At 50.6% G+C, this 21191-nt stretch overlaps 4 protein-coding genes across 7 annotated transcripts; 3 read left to right on the forward strand and 1 right to left on the reverse strand.

Moving 5' to 3' along the window:
- Window positions 1-221: 221 nt before the first annotated feature.
- On the forward strand, window positions 222-7523 carry LOC119558076 (protein ELYS homolog). Its single transcript, XM_037871255.1, has 7 exons — window positions 222-469; window positions 534-1163; window positions 1224-1540; window positions 1599-1962; window positions 2022-2212; window positions 2276-3052; window positions 3477-7523. The coding sequence occupies exons 1-7, from the start codon at window positions 370-372 to the stop codon at window positions 7242-7244; spliced, it is 6147 nt and encodes a 2048-aa protein (XP_037727183.1). The 5' UTR covers window positions 222-369; the 3' UTR covers window positions 7245-7523.
- Window positions 7524-7849: 326 nt separating this feature from the next.
- On the reverse strand, window positions 7850-15696 carry LOC119558079. Of its 3 annotated transcripts, none has more exons than XM_037871258.1 (3): window positions 15562-15696; window positions 9607-10546; window positions 7850-9017 (listed from the first exon to the last, which is right to left on the reverse strand). In XM_037871258.1, the coding sequence occupies exons 2-3, from the start codon at window positions 10457-10459 to the stop codon at window positions 8092-8094; spliced, it is 1779 nt and encodes a 592-aa protein (XP_037727186.1). In that variant the 5' UTR covers window positions 10460-10546; window positions 15562-15696; the 3' UTR covers window positions 7850-8091. The 3 variants fall into 3 exon arrangements, with proteins under 3 accessions (XP_037727186.1, XP_037727188.1, XP_037727187.1); XM_037871260.1 differs by lacking the exon at window positions 15562-15696 and adding an exon at window positions 12603-12993; XM_037871259.1 differs by lacking the exon at window positions 15562-15696 and adding an exon at window positions 11532-11897.
- On the forward strand, window positions 13266-15041 carry LOC119558081 (RNA polymerase II subunit A C-terminal domain phosphatase SSU72). Its single transcript, XM_037871263.1, has 3 exons — window positions 13266-13584; window positions 13668-13926; window positions 13989-15041. Exons 1-3 carry the CDS (start codon window positions 13358-13360, stop codon window positions 14088-14090), a joined length of 588 nt encoding a protein of 195 aa, XP_037727191.1. The 5' UTR covers window positions 13266-13357; the 3' UTR covers window positions 14091-15041.
- Window positions 15697-15958: 262 nt separating the features above from the next.
- LOC119558080 (glucose-6-phosphate 1-dehydrogenase) lies at window positions 15959-21189 on the forward strand. 2 transcript variants are annotated; one of them, XM_037871261.1, is made up of 4 exons: window positions 15959-16098; window positions 18992-19257; window positions 19337-19554; window positions 19922-21189. In XM_037871261.1, the coding sequence occupies exons 1-4, from the start codon at window positions 16080-16082 to the stop codon at window positions 20997-20999; spliced, it is 1581 nt and encodes a 526-aa protein (XP_037727189.1). In that variant the 5' UTR covers window positions 15959-16079; the 3' UTR covers window positions 21000-21189. The 2 variants fall into 2 exon arrangements, with proteins under 2 accessions (XP_037727189.1, XP_037727190.1); XM_037871262.1 differs by lacking the exon at window positions 15959-16098 and adding an exon at window positions 17997-18312.
- The last annotated feature ends 2 nt before the right edge of the window (window positions 21190-21191 follow it).

A 21191-nucleotide genomic window follows, 5' to 3' on the forward strand; every position in this document is an offset into this window, starting at 1 on the left:
GGACCGCGAGAGTTGTCAGGCTGCCATTGCCGGCACTTCCTCTTGATTTCTCTTATCAATGAAGCGCAAAGACACATTTTAATTAGCTGACATATAGAGCTGATAGCAGTAATTTTGCAAAAACCATACAAGCAATTATTAAATAATTTGCGAATTTCGTACGAACGTTACCCAACACTGGAGCAGCGGTCAGCGTGCAAGCAAAACAACCGTTTTTAAATGTCAAATCAAATCGAAGCGGCAACGCCGGCCAGCACACACACACGCGCGCACTCCCAAAATATTTCGAGTTTTTTTTTGTTTGCGGATTTCCTTATTTTCTGAATTCCAGGCATCGACCGCCAAAGCGCCGACGCACATGAACTAGACATGGAGTGGCACGAAGTGGAGTTGGACGGCAGTCGCACGGCGGCCTTTCCTGAGCGCGCCGTACCCGGTTTTGGCCAGGAGCCGGCGGAAGTGGAGACCGGTAAGTGTGGCAGCGTGTGTGCTTTGCCTTGGCATCCTCTGATCATGCTCCTCCCGATTGGCAGCCGACTACCTGGGCGGCATCATACGCGGCGGCCAGTGGGGCTGGGTGACCTGCCGTTATGGCAAGGACGCCACCCTTCTGGTCTGCAGCATGACCACCGGCGAGTGTTTCTCCCGGCACTGCTTCTGGAGCAGCGAGTCGGCAGACGAGGGACATGGTAGCCCCGGGCAGCGCAGCAGCATCCGCTGTGTGGAGGAACTCTTTCCCGGTGAGCCGGAACGCAGCGCGCTGTTGGCCATCTGCCTGGAGTCGTGGGAAAGCGGCGAGCGCCCAATGGACGTCAAGACGCAGGTGCTCATCTACTCGATCCCCCACAGCCGAGTGCTGCGCCGCTTCCACCTGCCGGGTGGCCTCCACTGCAGCGCGCTCACCTTCCTCGACCGGGACATCTATGGCGCAACGCGAGTGGGCCGATTCGACGGCTGCCTGGCCGTGGCCACCAAGGAGGGCATCGTCCTGCTAGTCGATCTCAACAGCGACAGCCTGGTGGAGCAGCCAGCATCCAGTCCCGAGGGCGACCCATGCTACGGGGAAATTATCAGCTTCCCCTGCGAGGAGCTTGTAGGTCGCTTCAACTCCCTGCTGGATGAATGTCGCTCGAAGGGCGCCCATTTGGCCGTGCGCTTGAGTGGTGAGTGTGTGGCGTGCGAGTGCAACTCTAGGGCTAGCTAATCCTTTAATCCCCTGACAGTGGCCCACAGCGGAATCAGGTGCTTGATGGGCATCAGCTTGGCCCCCGGCTTTGCCGCTGGCCTGGAGGATGGCCGCGTCCTGATCTACGACCTGCTGCACTTCCATGTGACCACTACACTGCAGCCGCCGGGAAGAAGTGAAGGGGCTCACGGGGCCGTGCAGCGAATGTGCCTTATCATGCCGCCGGACGACCCCAAGCCCTGCTTCTACATATGTGCATTATACCAAAGCGCCGACGGCCTCAACATGTTGCTGCACTCCGTCAGCTACAGGCGCTCATACGTGGAGCAGGGGAGCGACCTGTTCCGCTTCGAGGTAAGCCAACCCAAGTCGCCCCTTTTCGAAGGCAAAGATTGACCCTTTACTCTGGCAGCAATTCCATTCCAGCTCGGTGCGCAACCACCAAGTCTTCGACAGGGGCATCTGCTCCGTAATCGGCTGCACTACGGCCTCCACTTTCAGCTTTGCCGGGGACAGCGGAACGCTACTGGTCATCATATCCTGGCACTCAAGCACAGACCGCAAAAACAAGCTCGTCCTGTTCGACATCAACCAGTGGTACAAGGAAGAGATGCCCCCATGCGTGCGCCATTACGAAATGCCCCATTACCTCGCCGGCTATATCCTCAGTGGTCTGCCCACGGGATTGGGATTGCAGCTGCGCGCCAACTCCATTTTGCACTTTGTCTCACTGCAGCGCTACGATGAGCACTTCTATCCCGATTCCCTGACCTTTGGTAGGAGCCATCCCCTAGATTCGTGGCGAAGCTAGTGAATAACTCTCCTCCTCCGATAGATTGCACACTGCTGACCCCAACTGGCAGCCGCTACTACGCTCAGGACGGAGTGCAACATCGTTTCCTCAACGCCCTGCGCTGGGAGCGCGCCACGCTTTTTCTGCGACCACAGTCCTACCACGAGGATATCGTTCGCCTGCGTCTCCTGCCTCAGTTCTGCGAGCTGAATCCGAACGCCACGTTCTCTAAGGTTGGTGAACACTGAACACTGATCCTTATCCTATTTCTTTGGACTTAATTGTTCCCTTTTTAGACTGCCATGTACGAGGTAATTCTGTCGGTGGCCCTAGAGCACAAGTGCGGGGCCCTGCTGAACGACTGCGCCCGCAGCTGGCTGGACGGCAGCTTCTTGTGCAACATGCTCGATCCCACGGAGCTCTCGCTGTCCACGCTGACCAACTGGATCGTGAAGCGCGCCGGTCAAATCAAGACGCGCTGCTCGGAGCTTTGTCAGGGCATCTTCGACTACGGCGGCTACTCGTTGGACGAGCGGGAGCGGCGTGAGTTCAAAGAGCTCTCTGCCCAGCTACGTGAGCTACTGCGTCTGCAGTCCTACATTGTCGAGCTGGGTCGGCGGCGACTGACGCCCTCCTTGCTGGCCGAGTGCAAGACCAACGAACAGGCGCTGCGGACAGTGCACGAGTACCAGAGAGTGCTTTACTGGTTTATCGAGCAGGGTCTCCTACCTGAGGGGCAGCACGAGAATCATCGGGAGTCCCGGGAGCAGCCGCTGGTTCGTCTTCGACACGTTTACTCCGAGAGGCGGGCGCAGCGAAAGAGACTGTACATCGACTCTCTGGGGGAGCTCACCTCCCTTTCGGACCCCTATCCGCCGGAGTCGCTACATGCACTCCTGCACGTGATGCTCGATCCGGACACAGAGCCCTCCCGCAAGCATGCTCTTATCCTGTACCTGCTGCTAGATCTGGACCCACAGCTGGGCAGGCGCTTCCAGACTGCCTTTCAATTGGGCGAGGAACTGGCCAAGTCGGTGCGCTCATTTTGGTGCTTGGACCGCGGTGATTACGAAGTGAGTTCAAAGAATCTGTCAAATAGAGACCTCCACGGAAAAGTAATAATATAGTCGAGTACCGAGCTAAAAAGAATGTGACCGCGACTTCTTTAGAAAAAGAAATAACACATTTAACAGATTTAAACATTTGAAACCGTACATAACTTCTTGCAAAGAATGAGTCTGCGACTTTAAAAAAAGAACATTGGTTTACTTCAACCATGATTTTACCATCCTTAAATTATACAAAACAAAGGTAACCGCCAATTCTTTAGAAGATGAGAAACTCATATTTACCACTCATACATTGTTGATTGGGCTAATTATAAAGTCGCGAAATTTAGATTAATTGATGAATAAAACAGGACCGCGAATTCTTTAGGAAAAAGAGCAATACTTAAAAAAATTCTGTTTTTAAACTCTCATCGTTGCCTATTTACAGCATTGCGTCAAGGAGCTGTACAAGGACCCCGCTCCCGCCAACAACTTTGAGGAGTGGCAGATGCGCCTGCTCCTAGAGACTCTGCTGGATGGCGGGGCTGTCAAGGCGGCCATGCGAGTGGCCAGCCAACCGCCTGGTCCCCTGTCATCGGCGCTGCACATGAGCGTGCTCCTGGCCAACGAAAACATGCCGGAGGCCTTCCTCATCGCCCGCCTCTACGACGAGGAGGAGGAGGGGCACTCGCTACTGGAGCGCTTCTTCCGCCACTGTATCGAACGCAGACGCTTCAGAGTGCTGGCCGAGCTGTGCCTAAGGGAGCCGGAGGAGCGGCTTTTGTACCGCCTGCTGCGCCAGTGCCGCTCACGTCAAACGGAGTGCGTTCACTTAATCCTGCTGCTGCAAAAGAGTAAGTTCATCGAGGCAGTGTCCTTCATGGATGACGTGGCCGTCGAGCGCCAGCGAGAGGACGAGTCCTCCAGCACCATTATTTCTGCCTACCGGTCTACCATGGCGCCGGTTGCCCAGAACATTGCCGGCACCTATCTGCGCATTCGCGACACCCTGGACGGCCTTGAGGATGCTAGGAAGGGCGGTCTTTTGCAGCCCTTCAGCTGCCAGCTGGTCAAACAGAACGCGAGCGGCCAGGTGGGTGGCATCTTCCAGAGCTCCGCTGTCAGTGCCCATTGGGCAACGCACTTCGAGACGCCTCCAGTCCTGCCCCCCGTTTCTGTCCCTGCCAAAATGGGCTACACCAACATTCCCTTCCTCCGGCATGCACAATACGGACTCTCGGAGCTTCCACACCGGCGGCGCAAGGTGCGACCAGTGCCCCACCAGGCGGCGGAGAAGCGGCAGCGAGAGCAGGAGGAGCAGCAACGAGAAGAGCGCGAGCGCAGGCAGCAGTACTCACTGCAACCCCGAAAACGCCGCCGCCTATTGGCCGAGCAATTGGTTGAGGACGTTAAGGGCCATGTAAGATCCATTCTAGACCAACAGTCGGAACAGCAGCCGGAGTTGGAAGAGGCGGAGCGGAACCAGGCCAGCGATCTCCTGCAGCCGCCAACTTTCCTTCAGACGCGCCAGACGACGACACGCCAAGGCAGCAGCTCGCCCCAGGCGATTCTCACGATCCTGAAGCGGCACTCGGCCGTGGATGCCGTGGGAGGCATTCCGCCGGTGGCTACGTCCACCACACTAGCGGGACCAAAGAGATTCCGTTTCATGCCGCCCATACCCTTGCGTATGGATGGATCGATGGAGGTGGACAGCGAGGATGCCGCCGAGGAGGACGAGGGGGAGGAGGAGGAGGAAACCGACGAGATTATCGTTGAGATCGAGTCCAGAAGCGAGCCTAGGAGCGCCTGCAGCGCTGAGTCCGACGAGGACGAGGAGTTCCTTTCCCCGTTGGCCTCGGCCAATGTGTCTTTAGTGGACCAAGTGATCGTGCCACCGCGGGAATCTCCTAGACCTTTGGCACCGCCAACTGGCCCACAGCCACGTAGCTCATTGCTTCACGGGCGAAACGAAATCGGAAGAGGTGGTGCAAGTGGGACTGGAAGTGAAAGCAGCAGTGGATTCGGCAGCTTTGCCACCGTCCGCGCGGCACCGACGACATCTCATTCCCAGTTCTTGCCCACCATCTGCTCCTCCAAGATGGGCGAGACGCAGTCGCAGGTCTTCTCCAGCGGCAGCTGTGGGGTGAAGATATCCGAACGCACAACCATCTGTGGCGAAATGGAATCAACCGATCTTGGTTCGGAGGTTACGGCCGCACCCAGTGCGCAGTGGTCTCTGCCTGCAGCACGGCCCGCAGTCCAGGGACACCGGATGATGGATACCACTCTGGAGATGTCCACCTACGATGTGGCGTCGCTTGAGCAGCCAGATATCCAGGTTCAGGATGAAGAGGAGGAACTAAAGCTGGGCGACACGCAGTCGGTTGAGGAGCAGGAGCAGGAGCAGCAGAATCAACATGATGAGCAGGAGCCAGAGCGTTCTGAGATGGGCGGCCTGCTGGAATACCTGGGCAGCTCGGAAGCACCTGCCCAGGAGCCTCTGTCCTCGCCCACCTACAGTCTAAGCAGCGAAGAGTCAGACCTTTCCTCGGCCGACATCCGGAACCCCTTGCTGCCCACGCTGCACAACGATGACCCCATGTACTCGATCGTTGTGGAGTCGACAGGTTCCATCACCACATCGCGATCGGTAACGCACACGCCCACCTCCTTCCTGCCCAGCGACACAAACGTCTCGCAGAACTCGAGTCCAAGAGCACCACGCGGTGGTGAAGGAGATGGCTCGCCTATCTCCCTGTACCGCGCCAATAGCCTGGAAACGGTCGATGACCTAGACACCACAAAGGGTTCGCTGGAGGAGGAGGAGGAGTACGATGAGGATGACTGCGTCATAGCACTGGACGGCACTGAGGTGCGCGGCTATGTGGCTCGTCCGCAGCCATCGGGAGCCTGCAGCAGTGCCGAGCTGTTCGCCTTCAAGGATGACTGCCCGGAGGAGGCGGCAAGCGGCCCTTGTCCTTCCCTTTCGCTGGGCGCCACGGTCAATAGCGACTCGGAGGTGGCCGACACCATTGTGCTGGACAGCGATGAGGAGTCGCAGAAGCCAGGGGATTGTCAGCCAGAACAGCAGAAGGTGGTAGAGTGGCCTATGGAGGAGGATGCTGGCAGCAACGATTCTGTGGCCACAGTGGCGTTTAGCGAAAGCAAGCAGAATCCTGTCGAGAACGATATGGAGGTGGATATGGTGGAAGAAAAGCTCCTGGAGGAGATTCCCGAAGAGGAGGTGGAAGAAAAGCCCTTGGAGAAGATTGCCCAAGAGGAGGCTGAAGAGGAGGGCAAAGAGGAGGCCAGAGAGGATCCCGAACAGGAGCCACTTTTGGTCCAAGATGAGGATTCCAGGCAGAGCCTAACGCTGGTACTCTCCGATGACGAGGCCGAGGAGCCAGCTGTGGCTGCGGTGCCGACTCGTTCTTTGCGCCCGCGTCGCGGCTCCTCAGAGCACCGGGATAGCCCGCGTCCCCTGCGATCGCTACGTTCCTCCTTGGAGAACCAGGACAGTCCCTCTCCGGTGGCTGGCCGCAAGATGCGTCTGCGTAGTAATGACGCCTTAGCCTCGTCGCCCGCAGCCACTCCGCCGGTCGCCACGCCCAAACGCCGAGCGTTGCAGCACAAGCACCTGCTGGAGGTGATCGACGAGCAGAGTTCCCTGGACGCTTCGTTGCCGCGCACCCGCTCCCGCTCGCGCCTGAGCGTGGACTCGGAGGCGCCAAGTTCCAGACCCACCACTCCCACAGCTAGGGTCCGCAGCAAGCGGGCCACCTCGCTGGCGCCCACGACGGAGAGTCCGAGTGTCCGGCGTTCACTGCGCGGCAACAGCGAACCACCACCCGCTGTGGAAGTGCAGCCGGCCGTGCGCAAACCGAGGGCGGGAGGCGTGAGATCGCGCAAGACGAGCCAATCCGATCAAAATATGTCTGCATCGCCTGCTCCGGCAGACGTGCCTCCATTAGTCGCCGAAGAATCCGCAACAGCGGAGGAGGAACAACCACGTCCTCGTCGCGTTGGCAGACGGCGCATCTCCCAGCTGAGTGACCAATCTGCCAAGGCCGCCGAAACAGATGCCCCTGCCCCGGAGGCCACCAGTTCGAGGACAAGCTCCAGGACCAACTCCGCCAACAGCACCACCACCACCACCACCAAGACCCGGGAACTGCGTCCGCGCACGCGTCGCAGCTCGAAGTCGGAGGTTTAGCCGCCCCGTTTCCCTCGTCACCATAGTCTTTAGAAGAGCATCCGTCGCGTGCGAAACCCACGGAGGGTATGTGCATTGCACGGAACTCGACTAAACCAAATTGCACACCATCATTTTAAGGAACAGTGGTGGAGGATGGTACCGAGAAGTAGGAAACGGCGTAGAAAGCAACGGTCTAGAACACTAGATTCACTATTACTTTGTTTACTCAATTTAATTTAATTTCAATTGGCATACGTTTTGAATGTTTAATAAATCAGTTGTAGTTGAAACTAAAAAGGGAGAGAAATGTATGCGGGGTATATATATATATAAAGTCACCGTAGATGTTTCTTTAATCATCAATGATATTGATTGATTGATGATACGATGTTGATTGATACGATTTCAGATGGAGATACTTTAACTATCTGAAATCATATCAATAATAATGATTAACTTTCTTAAATCAGATCAATCAATATAATGTCATAGATGTACCTTCCTCTATCTAAAAAATACCGTCCAAGATTGTCTGATTGTCTACAGGTCCGATTTATGAATTTTCTAAGTCACAAGAAAGTTGGGGAGTGCTTTATATTGATAGAGAAATACTCTTCCAGAGATTCTGGGATTTTAATTTGCCACCAACCGGTAAATTTAATTGAATTGAAATGGCAATGCAGTTGCATATTCACTTAACTTACAATGATATGTTATTCGATATATAGTTCGGAGGAGTGGGGAGTCATTCAGTTCCTCACAGCATATGTACAAATATTTACAATGGGCCTGCTTATAACTAGGATTCGGCAAGGTGAGGGCGGCCGGTGGATGTCGTCTATCTAAAAGTCTAAGCGCTCTAAGTCTAGACCAGCGTGGAGAGCTCGTGCAGCAGGACGGTGATGTTGCTCATGTCCAGCGTTGGTGGAATGCCGGGACTGACCGATCCGCTGGCCTCGCGACCTCCTGTCAAGCAGCTGCTGTTCGCCAGTGTCCGCGGTGTGGGCGTCGGAGGCGTGGCCGTGGCAGGACGCACCAGGAAGGATGAGTTGACGGCCCCCATTGCTCCTCCACCTCCTCCGCAGCAGCCACCTCCTCCGCCGACGCCGCCGAGGAGCAGCGGGTTGAAGCTGCCGTGCGAGTGGTTGGGTGAGACCGCCGTCACGGAGGGCGGCACAAGGTGACCCTGATGGTTGGCCTGGTGGCCACCCCCCTGATAGGTATGGTACGGACCCGGTGGCAGGGGCAGTGGAAGAGGCATCGGCAGCGTCACTGGCAGCTGGCCGGCCGAGATCACCGACAAGTTGTGCGACAATCCCGGCGGAGCACCGCGGTAGCTGATGGTCTTCTCGCGCTGCCACACAAAGACGTTGTGCACCATGGCGCCGCCGCAGAAGACAATGCCCACGCCGATCAGCAGGCTGGTCACGATCGCCGGCGTGGAGTGGAAATGGCTGAAGGTGTACAGGATCAGGCCGGTGAGGAAGACCGGTATGGAGATGAAGAAGCCGCTGACGGCGCACGTGCGGCTGGCACTCGACTTGGCCAGGTACTGGTTCTCCCGTCCCTCGAAGGCCGGCTCGCGCAGCTTCACGGCGAACAGGAACTGGATGGCGCAGACCAGGAGGCAGCACAGGTTCAGCGACAGGGAGAGCGCGCCCAGGGCCAGGGTGACGTCGTACACGACGATGAAGTCCTCGCCGCCGGCCCCTCGACCCACTGCGTCCTCGCGTCCGTTTGGCGAGATCCTCAGCAGGAAGATCAGCGAGAGCAGCGCCAGGAGCAGGGAAACTGAAAGGACAACGATTTTTTAGATCAAAATATTTGCAAAATTTAGAAACAACAATTTATTCTATAAACCTTTCTTATGATTTTCTTCTAATTTTCGAAAATATCTATACAACAGGTAGTTAGATTATGATTGAATCCGGGTTTATTAGGACTAGTCCAATTCGTTTTTATTTCAAATATGAAATATATAAAATTTAAAGAACCCTTCTTATATGTCTTAACTATATATAACGAAGGACAATACTTCTTTAGGACAAAATATACAAGGGTTTCAGGAACAACAGCAAACAATATATTAAATAACCTTATACTTGTACAATACTACTTTTTTTATAACATCCTTCTGCTTTTCAAAGGTATCTGTACAAAAGGTAGTTAGATTATGGCTGAATCGATTTCTTAGGACAAGCCAAATTATATTTTTCTATCAAAAATAAAAAATTTAAAGAACCCTTCTTAGAGGTTACAACTCTTAACTATTTATAAGAAACCATCACTTATAAAAGTCGAAATACCGATAACTAGATTGCTAACCGTTTTCACATCAAACCCAGTGAGTTAAAAAGTGTAATCCAGGATGGGTACTTACTCAGACAGAGCAATCCCAGGCTGGTGAGGGCCTCGCGCGGCGAAGGACCCGCCTTGGGCAGCTTGTGGCGCACGGGATTGGGGGTCAGCTGGCTGTAGTTTCTGTAGTTGTGCGCCACTTGGCTGAGGTTGTGCGTCTGCGCAGGCGCATGTGGTTGCTGCTGCTGTTGCTGTTGCTGCTGCTGCTGCTGCTGGTGACCACTGCTGCTGCTGGCCAGGATGTGCTGATTGGTGTAGGTGTGGTGGTGCACACTGCCGTTGCCCAGAAAGTGTCCGTTGGGGGTCAACTGGGTGAGCGGTGTTAGTGGGGTGAGCGGCTTGAGTGGCGTGCTGGGCGTGGCGATATTTAGCAGCGTGGAGGAGTTGCCCACGCAGCCCCTGCCTCCGCCTGCCCCTCCCCCTCCTCCGGATCCACCCTCTGTGAGCAGCGTGCTGGAGGCGGAGGCATTCAGGGCGGATATGTTCAGCGGCTGCGGAGGTCGCAGGTGGATGTTGCGCGCGGTACTGGCCACAGCAGCTGCTGCTGGCGTCGGCGAGTGTGAGTGTGAGCCACCATTGGTGGTGGTGGCACCACCACCACTGCTGGTCGCTACAGTTCCCGCTTCCGTTTCCACCAGCGGAACTGGGGGTGTGTTGTGGCCACTGCCACCGCTGGCCGTGTGGTTGTTGCTGCTGCTGTTGCTGTTGGTGTTGCTGTTGCAATTGCTGTTGCCATTGCAGTTGATGTTGCTGCTGCTGGTGGCAGCGGTGCGCAGCAGCTGGCCGCCCAACAAAGTGGACAGCGGGCTTATCGCCCCGGCAGCGGCGGTGCCGGCTGCAGCGGTACTGCTCGACGTCGAGGCGTGCTTCAGCATTTCCGGCGGTTTGGCCCCCTCACTCCGGTCACATTCTGAACTGGCTGGCCAGGACCAAGTGCTAGTGCTAAACCAGGACTAATTGTCCTGCGAATTAAACAAATAGTAATAAATTAGCTTCATAGAGAAAAAGTGTCAATGTCAATGTATTATTTCCCTTAATGATTAATGTTAAATCGATGTGTTTTACTTATGCCATATATAGAAGAGAGGTTTCTTACGGAGAAAAAACGGTTATCATAGATACTGTATATTAACTAACTGCTGCATGCAACGGCAGTTGACTGGTAAGAAAAAAAGAGTATCTCATGGGCACTTTCATTTCGCCAGTGGCTGCGCAGGCGCAAAACTTTCCCATAAATTATGTGTATTTTGCCTTGCATGCATTGTGTAATTAACGGATGGCGAAGAACTTTTCACCAGCACCAGAATATGGAGATAAAAGCAAAAGCAAACGAAGTGCAGATCACAAGATCAGTCTAAACGAGAAAGATATGCATTTTTTAAAGGTATTTACATATATTTTTGCTAGTACATAACCATGCATGTATGAATTGGGAAACTTAAAGATATGATATATGATATAAAATGAAAAATAAATATAATCAGATTTCTAGTTCATTACTATTAGTATCTAGTTTATATTTGGTTCCAGATCATCTAATTAGGAAACAATGAATCAAATATATACATATCATCTTCAATTCCAAGGACCCAGTCCAATAGCTTGGTTCCCAGGGTACCAGGCAGATTCTGCAGAAATCTGAAGGTTGCTTGGAAACTCTTTTTTCGCTGACCCAACGGTTTTTCACAGCACAAAGAAAATAAAGTCAAAGGTGTTAGGAAATTACGAATTACGTTCAGGTGGTCCATTATTAATGACACATTTGACCTGGTTTGCATTCGCAAAAGGGGAACACTATTTGTATTATCATCATTCTCATGCAATCTTTATGTTTCTGATGCACAATTTAAAAAAAACACCTTGCATTGCCGCGAAACCGACCAAAAAAATGAATAAGCACTAAAAAACGAAGTCAAATTGCAATTGCAGGTTGTAAAACGGGTTTACCTCCGGATTCTTTTTTGGTATTTTAATTTCCGTTCTTGACCTGTGACCTTTACATGGTCGTCGCCGAGTGAAGAAAGCGCCGGAAAACAGTCGATAATTGGCGGATCAGTAAAGCGCGGGCCCGAATGCCGCGGCAGCTGCTTCCTCCTCCACCGCCTGGTCCCCTTCCTCATCCGCCCCGAACTCCAAGAGCAACTCCAGGTCCAAACAACCAGTCGATTCGATCCTATCCGATTCGATTCGATCTCAGCAGAAAGCGATCTCAGCGACAAGTGGACGCGGTGACCGATCGAGTGACAAAGTACGACTAATATCGGATCTCGAACTTCGGATACAGCGGTTCAGTTCGGTTCTGGCCGCCGGCAGCTATTCACCCAACCAGTTAACAAGTGAAGGGATCCTCTCCGCCTCGCTCTCTCTCTCTCTCTCTGTGACTCTGTCTCTTTCTCCTTTTCCCGCTCTCACCCCCTCAGGTGGGACAGGTGAGCAGAGCAGAGGAACGAGCCAATTCCCATTCCATTCCAATTCCAAACGCCACTTGCCACAGTGGGACCAAAATGAAACGGGTTCCCAATAGTACAGATAGAAAGCCTTGATTTAGAACAGGTATTTGCTTAGAAGTGAATAGGTACTCTTTAGATACTATAGTGAAATCACTTTTAGGTTGAAAAAATGTATGAAAAGTGAATCAAGGATAATTAATTTTACTACTCAAAATATTTCATATCACTTTACCCACACAAATCAGATGTTTGGTTTGAAAATTTACAACTATATTTTTAAACGTATTGGTGTAAAACTAAAATAACAATCAATATAATAATAAATTACTACATAATTAATAACAGAAGTTATAGAGGTTTGAAATTTTTGAAAAGTGTAAGGCCTGTTTTCTTGTCCTTGTGGTAAGCTATAAGTGGGTTTTAAACCTAAAAAAAAAGATGTTCATTTTAAAACCTACTTTAAATTGAAGCCGTTTTTAAATATAGACAAAGTATGCTAATTTAAAGTTTACCAGCTATTTTAACCCTACAATAAGTAGTGTGCTAACCTTTAGGGTTTTAAACCTACTTTTAACTCCGGGAAGAGTTGTGTTCTAATCCTGCCACCGATTTTGATATTGAAGAGGGCAACGCGACCCACTGTCCGGCAAACCTGCTCGACTCACAAGCACACGCAACACACGCGATGCGGTTGCCGCCGCTGCTGCACACACAGGTAACGAATGGAGGCAACGGCTCCAACTTGCTGAGCCGCATTCCACGGTTATTGATATTGGCTCTGTGTGGCTGTTGTTTTGACTCTGGGGCAGTTAAATTAGCCTGTCCAGCAGCCAGGTTTTACGGGAGCCTTAGCATGCCGCTTCTCACGGGTCGCGATTTAGTTCAAACTTTTTAAATTCAAACTCCGCTGCGGCGCTTTTAAAATCGTAATTTCCTGCGGTTGGAATTCAAAAACAAGAATAGACGGCCAGTGCTGCCAGACTGCGTTGAACTGGTTGCCAGTGTTGATAAATTGGCAGTCCAGGCCGATCACAAGATATCGATACATATCGCTGTAGTTATCGAAGGCAAGCAAACTAATTTCGATTCGCCCTAAATTTATTTTAATTTGTTTTACTTTTTTTTACATGATCCTATAAAACAGACATTTATTGCAAATAAAAACATCGATATTCTCATATTTTGGCAACTGGCCACACAAATAAATATCGATATATTGATATCATAATTTTTCACATCCCTACATCGGGCGAACATATATATTATATTCCTTGCTGATCCGATCCGATTCCCACTGCAACGCACTGCCAAAGAGAAAGAGACATGACTGATCCCAGCAAGCTATCGGTGGCCGTGGTCTGCTCCTCGAACATGAACCGCTCCATGGAGGCGCACAACTTCCTGGCCAAGAAGGGCTTCAACGTGCGCTCCTACGGAACCGGCGAGCGCGTCAAGCTGCCCGGCATGGCGTTCGACAAGCCGAATGTCTACGAGTTCGGCACCAGCTACGAGGACATCTACCGCGACCTGGAGGCGAAGGACAAGGAGTTGTGAGTGGCCGGCTGCCCGCATATTCCGCATTTTCCGCATCCCGTTTGGCTAATCCCATCCGATCTTTGTTTTCTCCGGACAGTTACACACAGAATGGCCTGCTGCACATGCTGGACCGCAATCGGCGCATCAAGAAGTGTCCAGAGCGATTCCAGGAGACCAAGGAGCAGTTCGACATCATCGTCACCGTGGAGGAGCGCGTCTACGACCTGGTGGTGCTCCACATGGAGTCCATGGACTCTGTGGACAACCGGCCCGTGCACGTCCTCAACGTGGATGTGGTGGACAACGCAGAGGATGCACTGATGGGCGCCTTCCTCATCACGGATATGATCAACTTGGTAATGGGATCATCAAGACAGCCATCTCGTGTCCACTCCCTTTATTCTGGTGCCCTTTGCAGATGGCCAAGTCCATGGACCTGGACAACGATATCGACGAAATGATCCAGGAGTTCGAGGAGCGGCGCAACCGGGTCATCCTGCACTCGGTGCTCTTCTACTGACGACCGACGTCCCTCAACCGTTCGTGTCCAGCTCCAGCACCAGCACCAACACCAGAATCCGAGTCCCGCAGACTCCCTGTGCTTCAGCCGGGTGATTCGCTCTCGTCCCTTAGGGGCTGGGATCATAGAGCGTAGAACTTGGGAGGAAGGGCTGCGCAATCCGGATCCCGGACTGGGAGCCTAGCATACATATAAGAAACTTGTAAATAGAGAGGGGCCATCGCTGCAGCGAAAACACACACGCAACACCCAAACCCAAGCATGCACATCGTCATCCGCATTCGCATCCGCATCCGAGTCAAAATCCACAGTACACCTGCAAGCAATATGAAATCAACACCCAACCATTGGCGGCTCCCAAACCCATCGTATGTAGTATGTGTACGTGTCCGTATATTCCTTGTAGTTCCGGCCGTAGTGCCGCGATCTCGTTCTGCTCGTCGACTCTAGGTTTTATCACTGGCTTTCGTGATCCGTTCCCCCAGCTGGCAATGGCCAGCCCGTATGCCCGCGCTCTTCTCTGCCCGATGACGATTCAGATTCCGATTCCGATTCATACGTATATGTAAACAGCAAACTCGCCTCACACGAGACCGTGCGTGTGCGTGTGTGAATGAGCATGCACAGCAGAGAGCCAGCCAGGGGCGGATCGGATTGGATTGGGGGTCGGTGATCACGGAAGGGCCCGTAGTTTTTTATTCATACATAGTTTTACAAATCGTTCGGACAGGGCTACCCGCCTGCCATTCTCATAGCCTAATTTGGTAACTGGAGACCGCTGAGGCCTATGTGCTGTACGTTTTAAACAATGGCCAAAGGCCCGCAGCGGGCGCTTATACACAAAACTAAATAAAACCCAAGGAAGAGTTGACTACTTGGATTGTGTTCACTAATCATCATTGGAATAAAAATCGTACGCCAGTAAAGGCGGGTTCTTGTTGACATTTTAAATTTGTTCACCCTTACTAAGGACCGATTTCTCAATGTTTTGTCACGTTTTCAGAAGGGGTACTTTGATGTGTTTTATACAGTGTGTTATGGAACGTTTTCTGCAGAGGAATTCGACCTAGTGCTAGCGTTCTTTGACAGATTCTAGACAACCCTGACATGACATCAAGAAATCAGCAACCAAATTGGAATAGCCAAAGGTTGAATCTTTGTACATACATAAGGGGATGGGGACTTAAAATGTGTAGTTTTTCTTTAAAACCCCTAGCTTAATAACATTATCAAAATAACTGTATTTTTAGAATTAGCAAAAAAAATGTGTTTTGACTTATATATTTTTTTAAATTTCCCGTAAATTCTTCGTACATTAAAGTGTGGTATGGAATGGTAATGTTTTGTTAGAATAAGAGAAAAAATCAAAGGATTACAAATAGTTGTCAAAATGTTTAAGTCGAGTAAAGAAATATTTAAAAAAATATAACAAACACACATTATAAGTATTATTTTTACAAAATTTGCTTACCGTGAGTGATAACAATAGATCATTGCACATATAATACCGATCCGCTTGAGTCCGCTCCTGGCATCCGCGATCGACGGCGCAGTCGGGGTTACAAAGCGTCGGTTGGTGTTGGTGTTGTTGTGCTGCCATTGGCAGTGCTTTGCTTTGCCGCTTCTTGCTCTGCCGTGCTTCGGTTCGGTTTCAGTCAGTCAGGGAATGATCGTGCTTAGCTCCATTACTACCAACGCGACCCGCACTCGATTTTGATAGCTGTTACTACCGCCGACTACGACGATCCCCCAACACAAGACATAAGACAAAGCTCTTCGCAATTACCACTTGCCTTCAGGCCGAAGCCCAAAGCCGCAAAGGTTGCTTAAAAAAAGCTGGTGAAATCGGAAATTGGAAATCCGAAAATAGAAAACAGAAAACAGAGATATCCAAACCAAACAAGAAACCCCTGGGCTTAAGTGTCAGAAAGCGGTGAAAAAAGAGTCACATTTTTTGTTGTTTTGTGTGTTTAATACATTCGGGTCAAGATGGCAACGCAGACGGAAGGTGAGTATCGTAACGTAATTGTGGGGGATGGATATTTCAAATTGGTATTTTTTGTTTGGGGGCTGTCTGCTGTTACCAATTCGATTTCGGGCGCATACTTTTCGCGATCACTGTCGCGTCAGGTGGGAGATTGCGAGTGCGCCCTTCAAATGTGCTCTTCGCCTGGGGTCACCTACAAAAAGCAACGGACGCGGACAGGCTTCTTATCACAGGCCGCTCACTTCCAACCCAATTTCCAATCCAACCATGCTCTGCCCGCTCTCGCTCTCACTCGTACTCTTACTCTTACTCCCCCTCATTAAATTACCAATCGTCCACGATGACGTGTGGCCACTCTCCTCTTGGCCATCGGCCCCCAATTCCCAATGGCAACAACAAATTGTCTCCAAGATTAGAGCCCGGCATTAACCTTTCGCGGCAGAGCTCAGCGAAAGAGAGCTTTCCATTCTCCACTCTCCACTCTGTGGCAATGACATTGGCACATGCACGATTCTTCATACATATTGTATGTACATTATACATTCTACGCAAAAATAATTAGCCCACCTGCGTGCTAAGCAGCGGGGCTTACGAGCCTTTCCAAAGTAAAAACAAAAAACTCGAACCAGCTTGGCATTAATAATATTCAAACACGTTACCTTGCTCTCTTACGCCCTCTCTTTCTCCGCTCTCCATTCTCCACTCTCCATTCTCCTTGCCCCAATGCCTTCGTCTGTGTCAATGTCAAAAGCGATACGAGATTACAGTCGAGCTTCCCTAAGTCGAACCACTAACATTAAGCTATGGAGACCTAACATAAGCTGTATTTTCAATAATAATACCAACTCTAGTCTAGGTTGATTTTATAAAATTTCGAGCTATGGAAGTTATTGAAGTTCGAGTTACAGATGATTGGCTGTAAGCCCATGGGGATCTGACTCACAATCTCGGCATTTCAACGAGTCACTGAGTCACCATCCTTAAGGCCCAAGGCCCCATCTGGTGTGCTTCAGCTCCCCCGGATCGGTTATCTTCCAGATCTTCTGCTGCCGAAAAGTATGCACTCCGGTACTAAAAATTGACTGCCCAGAAATGTGGGTAAACTCCATTTGATTTTTCATCTTTGGAGAACCTAGTCGCGCGCTCGTAGAATCACGTGATACAGCGACATGACCCATCCAATCCGTCTGACTTTTAAACGACTCATGATGATTTTCAGAAAAGAACATATGTGCTTCAGTTAATGATGTTTCGAGAAGGTCACACTATCCGAAAAGAATACATTTCGTTATACATTGCAACCATTAAAGTTGTATTGCCTTCTATCACCCACTTGTTAATTATTACAACCTAAAACTTTATCAATAAATTCATCATGTGTCCATAGGTGTTACTGAGTTTTGTATAGTGTGTTAGACAAATTTGCTAAGGGATCTCAAGAGTTTATTCGGACCTAAAACACTCCTGATTTCGCTATCTGTTAGTAAAAAAAAAAGAAAGTGGCTACATCAACTTGAATTTTTTTAGTTTATAGGTCGGGAGAAATAAACAAATTATATAAGAACGGATTTCCAAAAGTTCTGAGGGCACCAAGGTCATTTCGAAATACGAGAGATGAGGTTAAGATCATCGTGACGTTTAAATATTTCCATTAAAATATCGAGTTAGGACCACTCTAAAACTGAGAACCTTTTGGGATCCCGCCACGCGATCAACTGAGGCTGCTGTCGCAGACTGCCGGGGATTGTTCCTAAGCCCAGTTTGGATTTGGATATATGTATCTATATATGTATACCCAGACACCTATTACATGTCGCTTGCACTTTGTGCCGACGTCCGCGTCGAAGCCAACGTCGCTGCCCGGTTCATCGCTTACACTTGCACCTCATTAAAGTCAACCGCAGCGCGGCGATTATTTGTTTTGTGCTAACCGCATCGAAAGATACATAAGCGAGCGCACCTGCCCAAGACTAAGCTTCCGCACCTGCTCCATCTGGTCTTCTCGGATCGATCTGGCCCGCACGCCCACGCCCATTAGCACCAGCCCTCGACGGAGGGTGACCTCTGGCAGGGCTCCCTCGCGGATTACTTGAATAGTCATCGGCATCGACGGCGATTAGACATCGGATCCCGTTCTTACCGAGTGCTTATCGCTCCCGCACTTCCGAACTGAACCGTCAAACCCTAATATAGTCTGCAGACGGCCGTCGACGTTCACTTACCGTCACATCTTCGGTGAGTCTTCACGCTCCCTATTATCCCCATCTGAAATTAAAGGCAAGTGTGTTGTGATTACCGATCGCACGAAGGAATCTCCAGCGGATCAATGAAAGTTAAACAAAGTCCGAGGGCAAGGTTATTGAAAAAACACTTATATTTCGATACAACCCATGACCGTCTGTCCGCCTAAATGTAGAGATCTTGGGAACTTAGAGAGGTTTTGATGGTGAAATCTTTTCTTTATGGCTTTATGGCATACTTGGTTGTTGCTTTATAAAGCCAAAAAACTTATAACATGAAATATTCTTGAACCAATTTTTATCTTAACGGATAATAAACCTATTGGCCTTTGCATAAAATTCTAGAAAAATTTAAATTAGTTCAGCTTAGCGTAGTTTTGAAAATTCTTTTACCTATAGAACTTTCTAAGGAGCTACCAATAGATCCCCGAATAAACGCCAACCGTGAAGCAACACATTTAAATCCCTATCGATGAAAGATCAGCTCCGAAAATAACAGATAATTCAGAATTTTGAATTGAAAAGACAGAAAGAAAAATACAAATACCAGTAGAACTTTCAAAATACAAGTATCTGTAAATTTTATTTCGTCCTGTAAATGATACCGCTTAAAGTATTGATACGTCTTTGTTGGAGACAGCTAATAAAATCCCTTTTACAATGTGTGCCCACAGATCAGGATCACACCGCCCTGGACCTCATCATAAAGTCGCTCAAGTCCCCGACCATGGTTTGTGAGGGCACCCACTTCGACGGCAAGATCCCGCACACGTTCGTCATCTTTGGGGCGTCGGGCGACCTGGCCAAGAAGAAGATCTACCCGACGCTGTGGTGGCTATACCGAGATGACCTCCTGCCCAAGCCCACAAAGTTCTGCGGCTATGCGCGTTCCAAGCTGACGATCGCGACCCTCAAGGAGCAGTGCCTGCCATACATGAAGGTGGGTTGGAGTTCGGGATAGGGATAGGGATCGCTAGAGGATGCGGGCACCAAACTAATACGTATCTGTGTGTCCACAGGTCCAGCCGCACGAGCAGAAAAAGTACGAGGAGTTCTGGGCGCTCAATGAGTACGTCGCCGGCAGCTACGATGGACGCACTGGGTTCGAGCTGCTCAACCAGCAGCTGGAGCTGATGGAGAACAAGAACAAGGCGAACCGCATCTTCTACCTGGCCCTGCCGCCCAGCGTTTTCGAGGAGGTGACGGTCAACATCAAGCAAATATGCATGTCGTTGTGGTAAGTCTCAGGTTTAATCAAGATCAAGATCATATCATATCATACCTTATATATATATATGATATATATATGATATAATTTCATTTGAATCCATGTATCTATTTGATACATAAGTTTTTCCATAGATATAAAGTATGTGTCGTTTGGTATTTTAGTCCAGATATCAATCCCATATATAATAATATTTCAATAGCTTTGCTGATCAAATATTAAAGATAGAAACTAAGTGTCTATGATATTAATTTTATTTCAATAGTTATATCATTTACAATAGACTACTGATAAAAAATTAAAGTGATGTGATATGATATATGACTTATGATATTATGTAAAATTAATATTAAATGGATCCTTTATTTACTTGCAGCGGCTGGAACCGCGTGATCGTGGAGAAGCCCTTCGGACGGGATGACGCCTCCTCGCAGGCGCTGAGCGACCACCTGGCTGGTCTGTTCCACGAGGAGCAGCTGTACCGCATCGACCACTATCTGGGCAAGGAGATGGTCCAGAACCTGATGACCATACGCTTCGGCAACAAGATTCTCAGCTCGACGTGGAACCGCGAGAACATCGCCTCGGTGCTGATCACATTCAAGGAGCCCTTCGGCACCCAGGGACGCGGCGGCTACTTCGATGAGTTCGGCATCATCCGTGACGTGATGCAGAACCATCTGCTGCAGATCCTCTCGCTGGTGGCCATGGAGAAGCCGGTCAGCTGTCATCCGGACGACATTCGCGATGAGAAGGTCAAGGTGCTCAAGAGCATTCAGGCCCTTACGCTGGACGACATAGTGCTCGGCCAGTATCTGGGCAATCCGCAGGGCACCACCGATGATGCGCGTACGGGCTACCTGGAGGATCCCACGGTTAGCAATGATTCGAACACGCCCACCTACGCCCTCGGCGTCCTGAAAATCAACAACGAGCGCTGGCAGGGCGTGCCCTTCATCCTGCGCTGCGGCAAAGCTCTGAACGAGCGCAAGGCGGAGGTGCGCATCCAGTACCAGGACGTACCCGGCGACATCTTCGAGGGCAGCACGAAACGCAACGAGCTGGTCATCCGCGTCCAGCCGGGCGAGGCCCTGTACTTCAAGATGATGACCAAGAGCCCGGGCATCACCTTCGACATCGAGGAGACCGAGCTTGATCTGACCTACGAGCATCGGTACAAGGACTCCTACCTCCCGGACGCCTACGAGCGGCTCATCCTCGACGTCTTCTGCGGCTCCCAGATGCACTTCGTCCGCTCCGACGAGCTGCGCGAGGCGTGGCGCATCTTCACACCCATTCTGCACAAGATCGAGCGGGAGCGCGTCCGGCCGATCAACTACCAGTACGGATCCCGCGGCCCCAAGGAGGCGGACCAGAAGTGCGAGGAGAACAACTTCAAGTACTCCGGCTCCTACAAATGGCACGGCGGCAAGGTGGCCACCTCCAATCTCTGAGCGATCGGACCGCACCTCAAACCTCCAATCCCTTAGGACTGGCTTCACACAGGATACTCCCTCCTCTCTCTGTCCTTACGTATATGTACATACATACATAATATATATGTATTCTTTGGTTATTTGTAATCTTCTTTGGTTTGTACAAGAATTTTTTTATTAAATATACGAACTAGCGTTAAACTGGAAACG

The sequence above is a fragment of the Drosophila subpulchrella genome, chromosome X, assembly GCF_014743375.2.
Source record: "Drosophila subpulchrella strain 33 F10 #4 breed RU33 chromosome X, RU_Dsub_v1.1 Primary Assembly, whole genome shotgun sequence".
NCBI classification, from domain to species: domain Eukaryota; kingdom Metazoa; phylum Arthropoda; class Insecta; order Diptera; family Drosophilidae; genus Drosophila; species Drosophila subpulchrella.